Here is a 20774-nt window from a genome sequence, read left to right on the forward strand (position 1 = left end):
ATGTATCCTAATATTCTAGCCATAATGAACTACTTATTCAATTAACATGATTTTTTTCAGCTAAATTCCCAAAATAATGCAACATCTACTCAGCATCTCTTACTTATTAGGCACTGTGCTAGTTAATAGAGAAACAAAAGCAAAAATGAGATTGTTCCTACCCTCAGGGAATTTATATTCTATCAGGCCTAGAATTCTCTCCTTTAACTCTTGAGAATTCTTCAATCTAAAACTCTTGAGAATTTTTCAATCTAACTATACAAGATTCTACCTGATTCTACCCAGGCTAGATCTTATCTTCTCCTCCAGTCATAAGAAGTGGTTTGAATATACTATTCACAAATCTATTTTGTACTACAATTATTTGTGTCCATACCTTATTTCTCCCACTAGAATACATTCCTAAGTTAATTGAGGGCAGGTACAACATCTTAGGTGCTGAAGAAAATACAAAGATAAATAATCCCAGAGCTTTGGACCTAATGATTTGTTAAAGTGAATAATTCTAAGTAGAAGGTACTCTAAACTATAATCTCTGATCATGATGAAAAGAGTATAGTAAGACAAAGTTATTTATATAGGAATTCCTTTTGCAAATTGTAATGTCTGAGCTAGCTTTCTGGAGGATCTTGGGATCAGCCCAAGTTCTTGGTCTGAGTGGAGGAGGCAGGAGAGCCACCAGGATGGTCAAAGATAAAATGTCTCATTTCTAGTCCTTCTCAGCCCTTATATACCTTAGTACAAATACATCATTACAGCATACTGAATATGTGTGAACTAGTGAACCATTACATTACCATACTAAGTACTAAGTATATATGTGAACTAGAGAACCATTATCTCATCAATTCCATTGAGTTAACACTTGTTTTAAGTACACTTTTTTCCAGAGTTCTGGCCCTCTACAGCAAATGATCAGGTTTTAAACTTCACTACATTAAATTATACTAAGAGAGAGGTCCTATATTTTATATCTATGATTCTTTTTCACAGATTTCCTGAACTTCAGTTTCACTATTCCCATATAACATTATTTGTTGATTTTCTCTTTTCCCTTTAAAACTTTATGACAAATTTAGAAGAGAATATATTGTAGTCAAGGAGAATTAATAATATAATCAATATGCATTTTTTAAAAGTTGTTAAGACGTGAGCAATAAAAAAATATGGAAAAGTCATAAGGATTTCAATAAGGTTAAACTGTTTACTTTATGTGGAAAGATGATACTTGTAATTCCTAAGAACTTTATTATTATTAGGACAGTTAGAAGGAGTATATATAGACAGAGGGCATAGGTTGGAATTGACTATGACAGGATGGTTTAAAAAAATACTTAAGGGGTAAGGAAAGAGGGATGTACCGGGAGAAGGGATAGGACAGAGCTAGAATGAGGGAAGTCTGGATCTCCTATTCACAAATCATATATCATAAATCTCATATAAAAGAGAAAAACAGGGAGGAACTTTTACAGTGGGGGGGAAGATGGGATTGGGGCGATGGCAATGTTTAAACCTTAGTGCCTTTGGATTAGTTCAAAGAAGGAAAAATGGAAGATGAATTAAGTGAAGCAGTAGTCAAAAGCCAAACATATTCTGGAAGAGATGTAGGAGGGAGAGAAAAGAGAGATGACAGAGAGACAGAGAGACACAGGGGAAGAGAGAGGGGAAGGAAAGAGAAGAAGGGAGAGAGAGAGAAAAGGCCAGAGAAAAAATAGAATGAAGGAAAATAACAGTGTAATCATAATTGGGAATGGGAAGGGAAAGAACTCATCTACTCACAGAAGTAAATAGCAGAGTGAATTGAAAACTAGAATCTAACTATGTAGTATTTAAAAGAAACAAAAAAGAAATCATATAAACAATAATAGATTTAATTAGACAGGATGACAACAATAAGACAACACTCCAAAAATTTTAGAATGCTGCCAAAACAATCCTTAGGATAAAATTATTATCTCTAAATGCCTTTATCAATAGAATAGAGAAAGAAAAGATCATTGAATTGAGCATGTTACTAAAAAAAAAAGAAAAATAACAAATTAATTGCATAGTATATGATGAAATATTGTGCTAGAAGAAAGATGAGCAGGATGCTTTCATGAAAATCTGGAAAGACTTTTTTGAACTGATGCAAAGTGAAATGAGCAGAACAATGAGAATATATTGTACATTGTAACTGCAACATTTCATGATGAGGATCTGTGAATGACTTCGCTATTCTTAGCAATACAGTTATCTAAGATAATTCTAAAGAATTTATGATGAAAAAAATGCTATTCATCTCCAAAGAAAGAACTGATGGAGTCTGACTGCAGACTGAAGCATAATTTTTAAACTTTATTTTTTGTGTCTGTTTTTTCTCTGTTTTCTTTTTCAACAAGGCAAATATGAAATATATTTTGCATGACTTCACATATATATTCTATATCAATTGCTTGATGTCTCCTTCTGCCTTTTTTTTCCTGAGGCAATTAGGGTTAAGTGATTTGTTTTTTCTTCTCTCTTTTAAATTTTTTTTTTTAACTGCTTGACTTTTTCAAGAAGGTAACAGGAAAGGCATAAAGGGAAAGTTGTAGTATTCTGTTCACTGTGTCACCTATCTGCCTCCATATGATAAAGTATTTCTGATACTCTGTTCTCTGTGCCCAAATCTGTACTTAAAGAAGCTCCTTCATTCTATCTGTAAAAGGGAGAATCAGATTTATCAGACAAGTATTTATGCCTTACCTTTAACCCCTCAGTCTGGTTGATGCCTTGGGTATATAGTAAATTAATGAACTGGGAAACAGTAATTAGGTTTAAAAGGAAGTGTTTGTAAGAACATAAGGAAAGAAAAGTAGAACTGTAGTCCTCTCTCAGTATTTATAATTTTTACTGGCATGGATTAGGGTTTTTTGCTTGTTTTATAGAGCTATAGGTTACTAGTATTCATTCATGTCCAACTCTTCATGACCTCATTTGGAGTTTTGTTGGCAAAGATAATGCCATGGTTTGCCATTTCCTTCTCCAGATTATTTTTAGATGAGGAAACTGACACAAACAGGGGAAATGATTTGCCCAGGGAGCACACAACTGGTAAGTCCTGAGGTTAGAGTTTAACTCAAAGCACATAAGTCCCGACTCAAGGCCTGGCATTCTGTCCACTGCAGCATCACGAAGCTGCTCAACACTGCTATAGGCAGACAATTCAATTTAACAAATATGTTAATGAGCTTATGATTCTATCACTATTTCCAAACTGTGCAAAGAAAAAGCTTAAGGACCCTTTGCTCTCAAACACCATATTAATCTGGCTTTGTGTTTTGAAAGCAACCAAAGTATGAAAGTAGAGAGTTAGGATTGACTACATAAGGGGCCTTTGGATGGTGAGGGGAGAAAGGGTGATGATAATAAAAGAGTTGTCGTCATAGTAGGAATTATATTCATATTAGGATTAAGATATGCATACTTGATTTAGAAATCAAGGATCCTGACTTTTGTATACATTCGATAACGACCAGAACATTTGGGATATTCAGAAAATATCAATTAGTGATAATACTGCCAAAAATATAATTGATGTACAGAGAAAACCCAACAGCATGGCATTTTTACTTTACATGGAAAGCCTGGTAATTTTATTTTTAACCGAAATCCAATTTAACAAGATGAGTATAATCAGAGATTTACAATTTTTAATTTCTGGACTGAAAATGGTACACTGTTAATTGGAGAATGTAAAATAAAACTTGTATGAAAGAAGCAAATTGTTGAACAGATTCCTTTTTAGGTAATTGCAAATCTGGTTTCATTTCCTTTGATACTTTCTTCTAGTTAAATTGCTTGGTGTTTTATTTTCTGTTCTGTAGCAAAGTTAGTGGAACTGAATGTTTTAAAATCTTCTATCACCAGTAATCCAGATAAAAAATTAATTGCATAAGGGAAAAACATGATTGTGATATTTCTATGCAGATATGCAAATATGACCAGAATGAGGATGGTATGATGAATTTACACAATACCTCTCTTCTAAGGAATTCAAAGAACTTCACCTTTATTAAGTAGACTTATCTTCATATGTAACCTTTGGGGAGCTGTGTCTAAATTTCACAGATCCCAAAGTACCTTTAGGGCTTTCTAAAAAGCAATACAATCTAATTAAACAGAAAAACTACAAAAGACAAAAACATTTCCAATAATGCTTTGTTTCCTTCTTTCTACTAACATTTATTTTCTTGCTCCCTATCCAATCTCCCAGAAAAGAAACTTCATTGCATGCATGTTTGTAAGTGTATATGTGTATATGTATATTTATAGAGGTGTATATGTGTATCTGTTTTCAGTAATATGGAAAACTTATTTTTTAGGCAGGATTTCTAAGCTTAAGGGTTAGATTTTTGTTAAAATTTGAATTTAATTTATAGCTTCATGTTGAACCTTATTTATATATTGCAGTTGCTAAACCTCTCTGAATTGAAACTACCATAGGGATCTCTTTAAGGAATTTAGAGATTCTTTATCTTTTCTGGGTTCTCCTTTTGATAGAGGGCCAAGAGTAATTGGACTCTCTCTCCCCCCAGGCAATTTGCCTAAATGCTGTGTGGAAACCAGTTATCCCCTGACACTTTAAAAGGGATGTTTCTTGGAGCTGTAGAACTTCAGAAAGGTCATTCTCTGTCAAAGCTTGAGCAGAATATCAGAACCTGGCACCACTCTGAACTCAAGAATAAGTCTTGGATCTCTGTGGCTGCTGGCAATATATGTAGAAAAACAGAAGACTCCTTGAACTTAGTAGGCAATATAAAATAGGAGAAAAGATAGCCTTTGCCTTAATATCAGGCATTGCCTTCAATATTGTCAAATTTCTAGTTTGTTTTTTTTTTTTTTAACCAACTTTTTGACCTGGAGTTTGGATTGAAAACAGAAGAAATCAGTGTTCAATGAAAGCCAGCTGTTTGGGAGATAGGAGAATAAGCTAGAGATAAGGAAATCTTTTCAGTGTTTAGTTAGTTTGGTCAGTGTTCTCATCAAAAATTCAAATGCCAAAATAGTGATTTCAGCCCCAGAGGAAAAAATATGATAAAAATATTTTATTTGTTCTCCAGCTAGACTTATTGTCGAAAGAAAGTAGCACTGCCAATAGGCACAGACACAAACACAGAAATCCTAAGAAAAGAGGAAGAGGCAACTACTGACCTGAGAATAGGATTTGTGCTGAGGCAGGGCAAAGGAGACATTGTACCAGCTATGACCCTTTTATGGCCTTCTTTCACAGCAGTCAGTATGTTAAGGGCCAAGGATAATGGCAGATCATTATACAATAGTGACTTGACAAACAGAAAAGAAATAAATGGATAAGGCATAAGAATAAAAAGTGTGTTTAAAGTCAAAAAATAACAGGGAGCAACTTCAAACAAAACCCATTCCCAAATAGATAAGAGTTTGCAGAGCTTATGAGTAAATAGTTCTCAAAAGACAAATGAGTAAAAAGTTCTCAAAAAGCAAGTTATTGCAATATTGCAGGCAAGAGGCAATAAAAACTGCATGGGAGTGATGGCTATGTCAGAAGAGAGCAGTAGTATTCAAGAGAAGATTATGAAATCAAAAGGTGAAATCCACAGGTATTAGCAACATATTAGATATATGTATTTGTGGAAGAAAAGGATAGCAAGGAGTCCAAGGTGATTCCCTATGCACCATTTAACTTTTTTTTTAAGTATGTAGATGCTAGCCATCTGATACATACATTTAATATTTATGTCAATTTGGTGTTTTATTAATTTAGATTTATAATTCAGCAAAATGTAGTTTCCTTGTTTATCTCTTTTAATTAAAACTATTTTTGCTACTGCCTTATTTGAGATCATGACTGTTATCCCTACCTGTTTTACTTGAACTGAAGCATAATAAATACAGCCTTAGTCTCTTATTTTGTCTATATTTGTTTCAAATGTATTTTTGTAATAACAATATTTTGTTGAATTCTGGTTTCTAATTCATTCTATCACCTTCCATCTTATGAGTGAGTTCATTCCATTCACATTCAGTTATGACTATTGTAATTTCCTTCCATCCTATTTTCTTATACTTTTCCTTCTTTCTATTTCCCACTGTTGCTTAATAAAGGGTAGTGACAGATGTGTGTGTTCAGCATGAGTGCACTATATTTGGTATAATCTGTTTCTGCTTCCCTGTCCCTTTTCTCTTTCCCTCATTTGAGAAAAGAACAATTTATTATGTTTTCCTTCCTTCCTTTTTCTTTCTATATTCTTTTAAACCCTTCTTCATGATCCATTTTATAAAGTTTGTTTTCCTTAAAAATAATCTTTCCCACAAATCTTAAAACAAGAAACTTATCAACTTCTCAAATACTTCCAAAGTCATTGCATGAGTTAAATAGCATAAGCTAATATTAGTAACAGCTCTAAATGGATATGGAAGGCCAATGTCTTCCTTTTAGAACCAGATGGAGTTCTACATTCTTCTTGATGTCTAATTTGGTAATTTTGGTTAATCCTGTTGGTCCATAAAATCATGTCTATAGAAAAGCATATACTAGTTTTGAAGAATGATAGTATTAAACAGTCTTCTTTTAGTCAGAGTAAAGTCTCTGCTCTTTACTATTCTTTTTGATGAATAATTCCAAGAGGAATAGGAGAGAATCAGATAACACACCTTCACTGTCTCTGACAGGGCTGCCTACCCTCCTTGGATAGACCAATCAGGAAATCTGAATTTCAGCACAGGGGCTCCTAGAAATAGATCAGTTAAACCATCAAATGTTCTATGTGGAGTCAGCTTTTCTGCCTTGATTATACTAACTAGAGGCATTATGGTTAGTTTACACAATGCTTCTAGAAGTCCAAGAATGGAATATGACTTTCCCAAGTCTCACAAATGTGCTGCAATAGCCAACGGATCTCCCGAACCACTAAGCTAAATGCATTATAGGGTCATCCACAAGTACATGCAAGGATTTTAACTCCAGATCAATAGTTCAAATTTATCATTGTCCATGTACAAACACCAGGCTGTTGAGCTCATTATAGCTGAGATCCACAGTCTTTATATCCCTGGAATTCAATTTTAATGGTTAGAAAAGATGGGTGAATGTAACAACAGTTAGGGGATGGAAGGAAAGCAAAGAAATCTTGCTTCTTCGTTGCCTGGAGTTGTTGACAAGCCAATTTGTAGATTTTTTTTCTGGTGGGATGGAACTACTTTAGGAATAGGTGTTGATAAGTCTGAAAAAATGGGTCTTAAAACTGCTTTTGTTCCTTAAGCTGCTTTTGCAGTTCTTGTAGCTCTTGCAGGCTCACAATGATCCTGGATTATCTGCCACAAGGCTGGGCATAATCAGAGGTTATTTAATGAAAACACATTTGAAAAGTACAGTTTATTGACCAGAGCTAATTCATCCCAAATCAATGTGGTCAAACCCTCCCAAAAAAACTTATCAAAATTACAATATAGTATCCCTTCCAACTTCTGACTCAGAATCCAAAAATACCTGATATAAACCACTATGGTTCACTAAACTCTGTGGATTCCAGCTCTACCATATCTTTGTTTTTATTCCTTCCTTTTCATTCCCACTGACACTGGTCAAGTTTAGGCCCTCATTACTTCTCACTAAAATTTGGGCTATTCCAATCCTGCTCAGAAATTTTCAAGGTGGCCCACCACTCCCTAAAATCAACTCACTAGTCCATATTCAAAGTCTTCTATGATTTAATTCTAACTTACATTTTTAACATTTACATTTAAAAATTTTTCTCAATTACATGGAAACAAAAGTATCTTTCATTTTTTTTGTAATTTTGAGGTAAAAGTTCTCTCCCTTCTTTCCCTCATTCCTCCTTGAGAAGGCAAACAATATGATATAGATCCATATGCATATGGATATTGTACTGGGTCTCAAGTCAGAAAGACCTGAGTTCAAATCTGTCCTCAGACACTTACTAGTTCTATGACCTAGGCAAGTCACTTCTTCCAGTTTGCCTCAGTTTCCTTATCTGTAAAATGAGATGGAAACAGCAAATCACTGTATCTTTGCTAAGAAAACTCCAAATGGGGTCATTCCATCTTATGTTCTGCAGGCTCAATTTCTAGCTCTTTCGGGGTGATCTACTCTCCATCCTTTTGAGGGAAGAAGAGGAGAGGAGCAACAAGGACCAAAACAGGAGTATCCCATCTGATGGTGCTGGCCAGCTGACTTCATCTTGTGCTGCTTGTATCTTCCTCCTCTGAAAGAGGAGCGACACCTTCCACTTAATGATAAACATACTCATAGCTGGCCATACTCTTACACATCCTAATGATTCTAATCTCCTGCAAACCACTTTTTAGCCCCCATGTCCCATCCACCACCACCTGATTTCTTATTCCTTATATCCTTCACTTCTCCTATTCTAACGTCCCAACCAAATGCTAGCCATCCTTTATACTGTGCCCTCTGGAATGACTGTTCCATAGTCAATGAACTTCCCTTCCTCTTTTATCTTTTCTTCTCCCATTTCTTCCATCTTCTAGTAATCATCAAGACTTCAGTCCCCCTTTCTAGCACTGGCTACTGTACTTCCACTCCTTCCCTTTGTCACACTGGTCAAGATAGGGGACTTAGAACACTCCTTGCTTCCCATCACCATTTCCTGGTTATCCCCCTACTTCTACCACTCAGTAACCTTTTTTACCTTAAGGTCGACATATATATGTATATTCCACATTTTCCACTCAATTAAAATCCTAGTAGATACTGTCTACTGACCTCCAGGATATTCTCTTTCCTTCCTCAACAAATTCCATACCTGGTCCACAATCTTTCTTCCCCAACTCCTGCATTCATATTAGGGGATATATGTACACATATATGTATGTATGTATGTATATGTGTGTATGTATGCATGTATGAACACACACATATACAGAGACAGATACAGAGACCCTCAAACACTCTAATCACTTAGTCCCTAAACCAATTTACTTCCCATGACTCAATCTTCCACCCCACTCCAGTCACTCACAAAGATCTTGATCTAGTACCCCCCACAAATGTATTACCTTCGTGTTTCTTTTTTTGATTATAATCTATTGGCTTTCCACCTTTCCCTCAGCACTCCTCTACCAAATCCTAATCTGTCCACACTGTGATTACAGATCCCCTAAATTCTCAGTTTTCTCCCAGGCCATCATCTTGGCACTAGCCACTATATTCTCTTTTCACCATCATGACTTCTTGATGAACCAGTGCAATTTTATACTGCCTTCTTCTCTTTAGTCCCCAGACCCTTTATACTATATTGCACCCTTGCAAACCTCGGCCTTATACTATTTCCAATGTTTACTGCCTTCATTCCTGCACATGTGATAGTACATCAAGGTAGAGAAAATTGTGCAATCATTTTGAGTAAAGCCACTTGAAATTTCTGTTATAATAACCTCAATTAAGTCTTTATTGCTGCTAGGTAATCCTGCTATATCTCCCTTATCAATTTATTATACTATTCTCTGTAGTGATTCTTACAAATCTTTTTATGCTTCCTTAAACCACCCATGATTCTCCCCTTCCTCTCTTACTTTATACTTTAGTGAAAAAAATTGAGGTTGTTGATTATGAGATTCCTTTTCTCTCCTCTTCCTTAGTTCATATTCATATCACTTAGTGACACTTCTGCCACTATCTCCTTTTTCATCCTTATCTCGCACAGAGATGTGACCCTTCTCTTTTTCAAGGTAAACCTCTCTACCTGCACAAGTGATCCTATTCCATCCCATCTATTTCAACAGATTGTACCTTCTGCCACCCCTACCTTATCATTTATCTTTGATCTCTTTTTATCTTGTCCCTTGGCTCCTTCTTTACTACTTATAAACATGCCCAATGACTCTCTCAATCGCACAAAAACCCTCACTGACCCTTCTGTCCCTATTATATCCTGCCCTTTGACTAAATTCTTTGTAAAGGTGCCTCCTCTCCCTCTCCTTCCCTTTTTCTTAATCCCCTACAATCCAGCTTTCAATCTCATCATTTCACCAAAATTCCTCTCTCCAAAGTTACCAGTGATCTCAAAATTACAAAGCAGTGATAGTTTCTTAATCCTCATTCTGTTTAAACTCTCTGGAGCCTATGATTGCTATTCTCCTTGTTCCTCTCTCTTCTCTTTAGGTTTTCAGGGTATCACTCACTCCTGGTTCTCCTCCTATCTATCTGAGCACTTCTTCTCAGTCAATTTTAATGGATTCTCATCCAATTCAAACCCACCAATCGTAGGCATTCCATAAGGCTCTGTCCTAGGCTTTCTTCTCTCTTTATTCTTTCATTTGGTAATCCCATCAGCTCCCATGCATTTATTTTTTATCATCTCTAGACTTATGATTCTCAAATCTACCTTTTTCATTAAAGTCTCTGCTGACCTCCAGTCTCATATTTCTAATAGACTTTCAGACTTCTCAAACCCAATGTCTAGTAAACATCTTAAACATGTTTGAAACTGAACTAATTATTCCTCCCCAACACTAAATCTTCCTGCTTTCCAAACTTCTCAGTTACTGTTGAGGATAACACCATCCTCCCAGTCCCCCAGGCTCTCTCATTAGGTCTCATCCTTTCTTCCTTGCTATCTCTCATCTCTCATATACAATTTGTTGTCAAGACTTATCAATTCCACCCTCCTAGCATTGATAGAATAGTCTCCCCTTTCTTCTCTGATATTACCATCCTCCTGATACATGTCCCTCATCATTTAATGCCTTGACTATTATAACAACCAACTGGTAGATTTACCTGTGACAAGTCTCTCCACTCCAAAACACCTTCCAGTCAGATAATGAAGTGATTTCCTTAGGTCTGACCATGTTACATCCCTTCCCCCAAATCATACTCAATAAACTTCAGTGGATTCCTTTCACTTCCAGGATTCAGATACAAAATCCTCTGGCATTCAAAGTCCTTCATAATGTAGCTTTCCTTACTTTTTTAGTCTTCTCACACTTTATGATCCTTATCACACCCATCCCAATGACACTGGCCTTCTTGCTGTTCCACAGACAAAACATTACATCTCTCAGTTCTAGGCATTTTCTCTGATTTCCCAATGGCTTAGAATGTTCTCTCTCCTCCTCTGCCTCCTGGCTTCTTTGGCTCCTTTCAAGTTCCCACTCAATTAAAATTCTACCTTCTGCACTAAGCCTTTCACAATCATTCTTAATTCTAGTGCTTTCCCTCTCTGACTTCCTAATGATCTTCTAGGTGACTTGTTGGTATATATTTGTCTGATTGTTGTCTCCCTAATTAGATTTTGTACTCTTTGAGGTCAAGGACTGTCTTTTGTCTCTCTTAAATATCCTGCATTTAACACCCAACACTTAATAAATGCTTATTGACTGACTGATTGAAGAAAATATTATGTTCCAATGGTGAAATGCTAGCCAATTTTTATATCTTCTCTCCAAGAGACTCAAAGAAAAAAAAAGCCAGATGGAGAGAACATCTTTCTACTTTCATTGTATCACTAATCTGCATCTAAAAATGTTGGTACTGAGCCCAGTTCAGTACCAAGCCTATCTGATAAAGACCAATCCAGAGAAAATGAACATTTTCATATCCTCAGAAAAAATTTTTTAGGATAAAACTAAACTTTTTTCTCAAAGTAAAACAAAATGTGGTATAAAGGAAAAATAAGGTTCACTGGCAGAAATCAGAAACTTGCTTATTAAAGGAGTGAAATTTAGATTTTTTTCACTCTCTAACAGAATATTAGTACCTAAATATGCATAAAGAAAATATTGTAGTTTGCTTTCTCTCATGGAAAATCTATTTGGGTCAAAATGCATTTTTAACAGTTTTAGGATGCATCATTTATGTTGATACCCTACACATATATACATGATAATTTAGGCATTTAGCATTCATTTCAAAGAGTAATAGAAAAATCAAAAGCAAGATCAAAGAAAAGACAGCTGTTCAATTCACTGAGGGATTTTATAGTTTTCATAACTGAAGGAATCTTTTCTTTTGGCTAAGTGTTTAGAGTAATTCTAGTAATAAGTTGTATTAAAAATCCCTATTCATACAATAGCAGACAATTTTGTCATCAAATACTTATGTTGCTCTCTTTACTATTTAGGAGAAGCATGCAAAAACATAGTATCATATTAAACTAAAAAAAAAATCTGTTTACAAAAACCATCCAAATAAAACCAAAATACAAATTATACCTGTTCCCCCACTTTTTTACATCACAAAAAGAACCTGTAGCATGTACCTATTTGAATATTGTCCTCTTCAGTTAATTAGATCATGCTGACAGATATTTTGTAATACATATGTATTTGTTTGTATGTATGTATATATGTACATATGACAATAGAGCAGAAGTATAGCATAGCAGATAAATAACTTAGAATCAAGAAGACCTGGGATAAAGTGTCATCTATGACACAGAATAGCTTTGTGACCACTTAACTCCTCAGTACCTCCAGGGAACTCTCTAAGGCAGTAAATTACAAAAGAGCTATATTGGTAGATATAGATATATTCATTTCCTCACCTAGTTTCCTAGACTAATAAAAGCTTAGGTCTAATACCACATGTCTAAGCCTCCATACATGCCCCCATGTGCTTACACTCATATATTCATGCACATTTAAAGGAATACACATTTTTATGAAATAAAAAGTGTTCATCAGGGAAAGAGGCTAGGGGTAAAACCTAAGGATACTTAAAAAAAAAGTGAATAACTCAATATAATTTGTTAAGTAACCTAATAGAAAACACTTTCTAGTCAATTCTATTATGCTTGGAAAGAATAACAAAAGTATTTAATCTTTTCTGTCTTCTCTGAGTCTGGAAAGCTCTCTCTCTCTTTTTTAATGGTTCATTTATTTCAAGCTTGGTACCTAATAATGGGCTTAATTCTTCCCTTCCAATTATGTAAAGTCCTTCAAGCTCCTTTACTTTGATAATTTTGAAAGATCATTGTTTTATGAGGATTCTCTTTACTGACATGGGTCACAACTCCTCCATCCCTTTTTATCTGTTTTGATTTTTATGTTTTCCTATACATTCTCCACAGACAATTCACTCAATGTACTAGATGCCTTCCTCTAATTACTTTCCTATCAGAAAAACCAATGTATCCTGTGGAGTGACCATCTATTGCCTTTTTTTCTTGCTATATGAAAAAAGTCACCTGTTTTTATGACCATTTATATTAATACTTATGTACATATTAAAATTTGTAGTTTTAAGTCCCACAGAAAAAAAATTGTTGGTCATCTCAGAATGATAATGATCAAATGTTTATTTTTTTTGGGGGGGGTCTCAGGAAAGTTCACAGGTGGTTTTAATGTAGGTTTTTAATAGCACATATAATAGGATGAGTTTTATCAAATGACCAAGGTGTTTGCCCAATGGCCACAGAGACAGAAAAGAAGATAGAAGCACTTAAAATGTACTTTTCTTTTTCCTATAGATTGTACAATAAGTAAGTAGGAGTAAGAGAATCCCTTTTTAAAATTAATATTGTCTAATGGAAGGGAAAAATCTGCCTCTTATTTAAGGAAAAAAATGAATATTGATTCTTTTGCTATTTGGAAACTTTCAGCTATTTCAGTACTTACTTTTCGAAGAACTCTGCCATTTTAGGACTCTTAAAGTTGGTTACATCCAAGAAAAGATTGCTCTTCTGGCATATTTTATAAGCCTATTTAAAAAAAAAAGAAAAGAAATTCCAGCTATTTCTCTATTAGATGTTTTCATTAGAGATTTCTATATGTGCCAACAAATGAGTGAACAAAGATGTTGGCAAATTTTTAATCTCAAAAATCATTACTGTTTTTAATAATAATTTGTTTATTATTACTAATTATACACTAATTGTTATATAAAATCTATCTCTATAGTGCAAAAATGATTTTATAATTTATAAGTAATCTAGCACATGAATTTCAAATAACTAAGTAGTAATAGAAATATTAAATGGTAATAGAAATAGAAATCAATGATTAGATGGCTGTAAGGTAGAGATTTTATTACTGATTGCTTCATTGCTTTCCAAGACAAACTGTTCAGATATTTACAGATTTTTAAAATTTATATACAACTTCTTTCCTTCAAAAGAAAAATAAAGGTGGAAGTTTTCCACTTGAGAATCAAATGATTTACAAAAAAACTTCTTTATTTTTCTGAAGACAAAAATTGGAACTATTTAAGCTTAAGTCAAGACAAATAAAGAACAGGGAGGAATGAATGAAACAATCTTCCTTGATTTCCAACCCATCTCTAAGATGATATGGGTTGCCAAGTTTCCTTTAACTTCCAGTGCACTACAAGATCTTTATGAGTTACTATTCAACTCTGGACAGCAATTCTTCATTGTAGCAATACCTTGAATGATGAAATTGCCATTCAAAAAAAATCAAGAATTTAAAAGATGCTGTGGTTTTAATGAAATGCAATTTTTAATAGTTGGCCAGATAGTTGCAGTTCTCTAAGTTATTTTATACTCTATTTATCCTAGTCTTATCATCTGGATTAGCAAAATATCATTTATATCCTTTAGTTGGTCAGGCAATCATTAGCACATTTCTACAATTATATAATGTCTGTTTTGTCTTTAAAAAAAAAATCATTTCCATTGTTCTACTTTTGATTTCATGGGTTTTCATGTGGATGTAAAAGTTCTCAGTTAAAAATCATTGGAGTTTGAGTTCCATAAGGAGAGTAAATGTATCTTTTTCATCATTCTGTCATTTATACTATTAGGTGACAGAGCTTTCCATGGTACATCAAACCAAAAATTATTTAACGATAAGGAACCAAGGCACAAGGGGAAGTCCTGAGGCCAAAGCCATTGCTTTTACTATTCTCACAAAGCACCAAAAAACAGAGGCCAGAGGTCTCTCTGGAAACCAAGGTCTGGGAATATAGATTAGAAATTGAGGAGCATAAGGATTCATAGAGAAAGATATATGGTCAAAAACCAGCAAATATATATGGAATATGGTATCTGAAAATAAAGTACAAATACTTTACAATTTGACTTTCTCGCTTCATGAAGCCCTCTGCAAATCTTTTAAATTCTAGTTTAGGGGAAATTTTACTTCTTTTAGTTTTTTTCTCGAGTTTTAATTACTGGAAGGTCCAAGATATGGCCAATCTTTCCTGAATCAGAAATACTGTTTTTGAAGTGAGGTGTCTGGAGTTAAAATCCTTTGAAAGCCACTTGCTATCTATATGACTCCTGCTTAAGTCATTTTCTCTCTTACAGACTCAATTCCCTCAGTTGCAAAATGAATGAGTTGGTTTAGATTATTTCAAAGTTCCTGGAAATTCTGAATCCTCTGAGTTTGACTACTGTGAAACAATAGTGTGGTCAGCTCCATGTACATTGTAGGCCAATAAATCACTATTGACTTTTTTTTTTTTCAAAATTATGTCTTCTGAGAAAGATATATTACTTTATATTATATACTAATCTAATCATGTATCACACCCCACCAAGTCTTAGTGATATCTATGAGGTCATATTTATCAAATTATTTTTAAATGTCAAGTTTGTTTTGTTTATAATAATATTATATGTTCACATACACATATTTGAAGCTTTAAGTATTGTTTCTATCCCAATTATTTTCTCATGTTAATTTTTGGAAACCTATTCAATCAAACGACAAGCATTTATTAAATGCTCACTGCATATTAGCTGCTGGGGATACAAAGAAAAAATGAAATATATCTGTTCTGAAGGAATTTATATTTGATTAGTGGATATAAATTATACATATATAAGTACATACAAAATAAACACATGTTAAGTTTTTTTAAGGAGAGAAGGCAAAAACAGGCAAGGGGTTCTTCTTTCTATTTTATTCCCATTCAATTCACCACAAATTTGTGTATTTATTAAGCATTTACTGTGTTCAAGCTGAGGATAAAAAAAAAAGGTTACTGTACTCAAATAATTTACAACTTTCTCCAGAGAGATATGATTTAGATGCATAGGTATTGAGTATCAGATAATTTGAGGAAAGAAAAGACAAGAAGAAACTCAAGGGAAAGGGAATCAGGAAAGGCTTCCCATTAGGAAGCAACATTTCTTTAAGAGCCAAGATATTCCAGATATGTGAAGTGCCCTGTACAAAGGCCATGAGTTAGGAGATGCAATTTTTGAGTTCAGGGTAAAAATAGATCAGGTTGGCTGGAAAAGATAATGTAGAAAGGGGAATAATATGGAATATTCAGAAAAATCAGCTAAAACGACACTATCATGAGCCAAACATAAGCTTAAGAGCTTATATTTTATCGAAGTGGTAAGGGGGAACCACTGAAGGTTTTTTTTTAAACAAAGTAGTTAGATGGTCATTGTTCATTCCACAAACATTTTAAAAATAGCTACCATGGGCAGTGAACCGTGCTAGACTCTGAGAAGCAGTATAAATGTTATCAGAAACTCAGAGTTAATAAGGATCTCAGAGGCTGATTCAACTTCCAGACCAAGAATCCTCTCTACAATAGGGCCAAATAAGTAATCATCAAGCCTCTGATTCACTACTTCTGACTTTAATAAATGCTAGAGCCTAAATATTCTTCTTTGTAACTTTTAGCCATTGCTTTGATTGTGATTGTCACCGAGGGCCAAACAGAACAAATACAATCCCTCTTCCATTAGTGAGCCTTTCAGATACAAAACCTTTTGAAGATAGCTACCATGTCACTTCTTATTCAAAGTGAGGATGCTGAATTCAATTTGATCCTTATGTGGCAAGATCTCCAGTCCTCTCACCACCCCAGCTGCCCTTATCTGGATGCACACTACCTTGTCAATCTCTTTTCCAAAATGTGGTATACCAAAAATCCTATTATGTTACATGTGGTCTGATTAGGCAGAGCATAGCAATGCTTTTGGGTTCTGGGAAAATATACCTCTCTTAATGTAGCCTGGGATTGCACTAGTTTTCTCAGTTGTTATTTGAGTATTGGTTTATATTGCACTTTCAGCTACTAAAAACTACCAACTTTTCCCTCACATACATTGATATATCTATTCTTTTTCTGCTGTGTATTTAGTTTAACCCAAATGTAGACCTTGGATTTACAGTCAGATTTAGCTCATTGTTCTAACCAAATGAAATCCTTTGGGGTTATGAGTATCCCCCAGTGTATCTGCTACCCCTCCTAACTTCATGTCATACTCAAATTTAACAAGATCATCTTCTTTGGCTTTCTTCAAGTTTTTTTTTTTTTTTTTTTTTTTTAATGTTTGAATCCTACAAAGCAAAGGACAGATTTCTGGGTACTCCATTTCAAGGGAGGAAGAAAAGGAAGAGAGTTTCTTTTCAAGCTGATATTAAACCATTAATTATTTGTTTTGGGTCTGGTCATTCAACTAGTTTTGAATCTACTTTCCTGAACTACTTACTGTCTAGTTCCATCTTTCTCCACTTTATCCATGAGGTTTTTTTTTTTTAAATCAAATTAATATATAAGTAAACTGTATTTATACAGTTATATATATTTATATTATTCCCCTTATCTATTACTTTAGTAAACCTGTATCAAAACATCAACAAATTAAGATAGGACTAATATAATCTGCCAGATAAAAAAATGCCAAAACTTTGCGATCATAGATTTCTTTCCACTAACCATCCCTTTGATACTATTATCTATAATTCTGCTAGCAATTCAAGTCAGCTTCAATGGTGTATAATTTATAGACTCAATATTCTTTTATTTTTAAAATGTAGCTATTTGCCCTTCTCAACTCTTGTTGCATCTCTCCTATTCTCTGTGATCTTCCAAAAATATCTGACAACTCCGAAATCATATTTGACAGTTTGTTGGGATTTTTTAAAAAACAACTCAGGATGTTTGTCTAAACCTTGGGGCCAGAAAGAATTGGATTCAAATTCTGCTTCTTTTTACATATGATCATGTCACATTCTCTTTAGTGGCCAGGAAATCTTCTAAGACTTGTAAATTATGTAATAGCTGCTGATGTTTATCAATGGAAGGATTGTCTGCTCTGGTTATTTCCTATATTGATAAAACTACAAGATCAGACTTTTAAAATATATATAAGATGAGAGAAAAAAGTAACAACTTGAAACTTTAAGAAGAAAAAAACAAGAGCAAAAACCTTCCATTTGTATAGTCAGAGAAAACTTCATGGAGGATTGTGCAAGAAAACATTCTCTTTTGTCTTTTATATGGGCTCAGACTGTCAGAATAGGAAAGGACCTCAAAAATCCAGTCTAACTTTTCTTTATTTTAGAGGAAACTGACCCCACCCACCCAAGAAAAGTAGGGAAGGAGCTAGAGCTCATTAATAGGAGAGGAATGGAGGGCAAAGAGGGAAGGAAAAAAAAAAAGGAGAGACGAGGACATGATCACATACATATACTTCAACTTAATCATAACCAAGGACAGTTCCAACCAATATATACCTATACAAACAAGTTAGAATTAATCAGGCTAATAGCCCAAAAGGAATGATTTTTGTGGGAACAATTTTTTAAGTACTCACTGAGAGCAAAGCATATGTTAAGCACTAGAGATAGAAACAAAGGAGAGACAATCCTTACTCTCAAGGAGCTCACATTCTAATGAGACAACATGTATGGAAGGTTTCAGTAGCAAGTCAAAGGTAAAATTCCTCTGACTCTTAGAATGTGGAGATGAAGCTGATGGTGATGATTCTTTTTTTTTAAATAGATTTTTATTTTTCAAAATACATGCAAAGATAGTCTTCAACATTGAACCTTACAAAACCTCATGTTCCATATTTTTCTCCTGACATCCCCCTTCCCTTGCCGATACAGAAAATAATCCAATCTAGGTTCAACATGTGCAGTTCTTCTAAACATATCTCCACATTTATCATGCTGTACAAGAAAAATCAGATCAAAAGGGAGGGGCAAGGAATGAGAGAAATGAAAGAGAGTTATATATTACTATATAAGCAAACAACCACAACAACAAAGGTGAAAATATTATGCTGTGATCTACACACAGTCTCCACAGTGTGGCTCTCTCCATCGCAAGTCTTTTGGAATTGACCTGAATCATCTCATTGTTGAAAAGAGCCACATCCATCAGAGTTGATCATCACAAAATCTTCTTGTTGTTGTATACAATGTGTTATTCTTGGTTCTACTCACTTCACTTAGCATTAGTTCATGTAAGTCTTTCTGGGCCTTTTTGAAATCAACCTGCTGATAGTTTCTTATAGAACAATAATATTTCATTATATTCATATATAGAACTTATTCAGCCATTCCCCAACTGATGGGCATCCACTTAATTTTGTGGGAACGATTTTGGTGAAATAATGGGAGATAAAACCAGATTACACAACATTGAGGAAATTGAGTGGGTTAAGGGATAAGCTAGAGGCTTATCCTTACCTTATCCCTTATCCTCGTTAGAAAGAAAATCCCTCTCTCCCCAAGAGGGTTAAACAAATTGTTGTCCCACAGTTTGTTCTGCCTCAGTTTCCCTAAATTGTTTTGCCTCAATCCCCTGGTTGCAACCCCCCTTTCCTGTTCATTAGGACTGAGATAATTAGAGCTGTGGAGATCTGGCTACTCTGGCATTTCAAAAGAGTCATAAACTATAAATGTATAATCTCAGATAAGGAATCTTCTAGTTTAGACATCCTGGCTCCTAAGTCCTCCTAAGTTATCAGCATTTATGGTACTCATTCCTCATCCTGTCAGAACCAGATTGATGGTCCATTCATGGAAATTCCTCCATTTACCAGTGTTCTGACTCCACCCCTTGCCTTTCTTTCCCTGATCTCTGGAGCCATATATAATTCATTGGAATCTCACATTCAGTGCTGATGCTGAATGCTTTAAGACATCAGCTCTAGGACCAAAATGGATCCTTTGGTCCCAGAAAATCTCTCCCTCTCAGAAATCCTAATAAAATATTAAAAACTCTCTAATCTCTATCTTGCCTCAGTTTCTCCGACATTACAAAACAAACATATTTGTAGGCATAGTGTTAAGGAGTCAATGGAGATAGAGAATGAATAGGAAAAGTTAGAATGAGAGTCACTTCTTTAAAACAGCCAAGAAGAAAAGCATGTAAAGAAATTTTAACATAAGAAAGAGGCAATTGATGAAGCTTTTACCTTTATTTTCTCAGCAAAATAAAGCCAACTCAACTGCTGAGAATTTGATATGAGGTTATAATTTTAAAAAAGAGATTTAGAATGAGGACTATTCAGCTTTTTACAGTGAGTTGATGACATAGGAAAGTTGCAAAGCAGAGATAAGGGCCTAGTTGAAGTCATGAGACTTCTTTAAAGCTGGAAATCCACATAGCTTTATTGATTATTTGAAAAGCACTTAAGAGCCTAGGTACGAGGGGAAGAAAGGGAATCATTTAGTTTACTTAGGGTTGGAAATTAGTAAGAGGGAAATGGTGGTAAGTCAAAGGAGAAAGGTATTTTTTGGTGGAAATAAACACTATACTGAAATGACTAAGAGGTTTAGGCTTGATAGGAATTCAAGAGGAATCAGAAAAAAGGCACTGGATTGGAAAAATAAATAAGAACTAAAGGATAAGGTCAGGGAGCAAGTTCAGAAAAAGCAAGGGAGTGGGAGAGATAAACTTGTCATCATGGAACAGAATTTCAGAGTTCAGGGACTTACTATCAGTATATGGTTTTATAATTTTATTAAATTATATTTATTTTATTTATATATTAATAAAATAATTTATTAAATTAAAATAAAATAATTAAAATAAAATTACTAAACTTGACCTCATGACCAATCTGAAAAAT

The 20774-nt window shown here is 34.4% G+C and overlaps 1 protein-coding gene across 2 annotated transcripts in view; it reads right to left on the reverse strand.

Moving 5' to 3' along the window:
- Positions 1-20774, reverse strand: part of LOC127538001 (uncharacterized) — a 73088-nt gene that overhangs the window by 22423 nt on the left and 29891 nt on the right. For both annotated transcript variants that reach the window (XM_051961446.1, XM_051961445.1), the window contains one exon: positions 13600-13682. In XM_051961446.1, the coding sequence (XP_051817406.1) occupies positions 13600-13682 (83 nt within the window). The remainder of the gene's footprint in view (positions 1-13599; positions 13683-20774) is intronic.

The sequence above is a fragment of the Antechinus flavipes genome, chromosome 5 (assembly GCF_016432865.1).
Source record: "Antechinus flavipes isolate AdamAnt ecotype Samford, QLD, Australia chromosome 5, AdamAnt_v2, whole genome shotgun sequence".
Classification (NCBI taxonomy): Eukaryota; Metazoa; Chordata; class Mammalia; order Dasyuromorphia; family Dasyuridae; genus Antechinus; species Antechinus flavipes.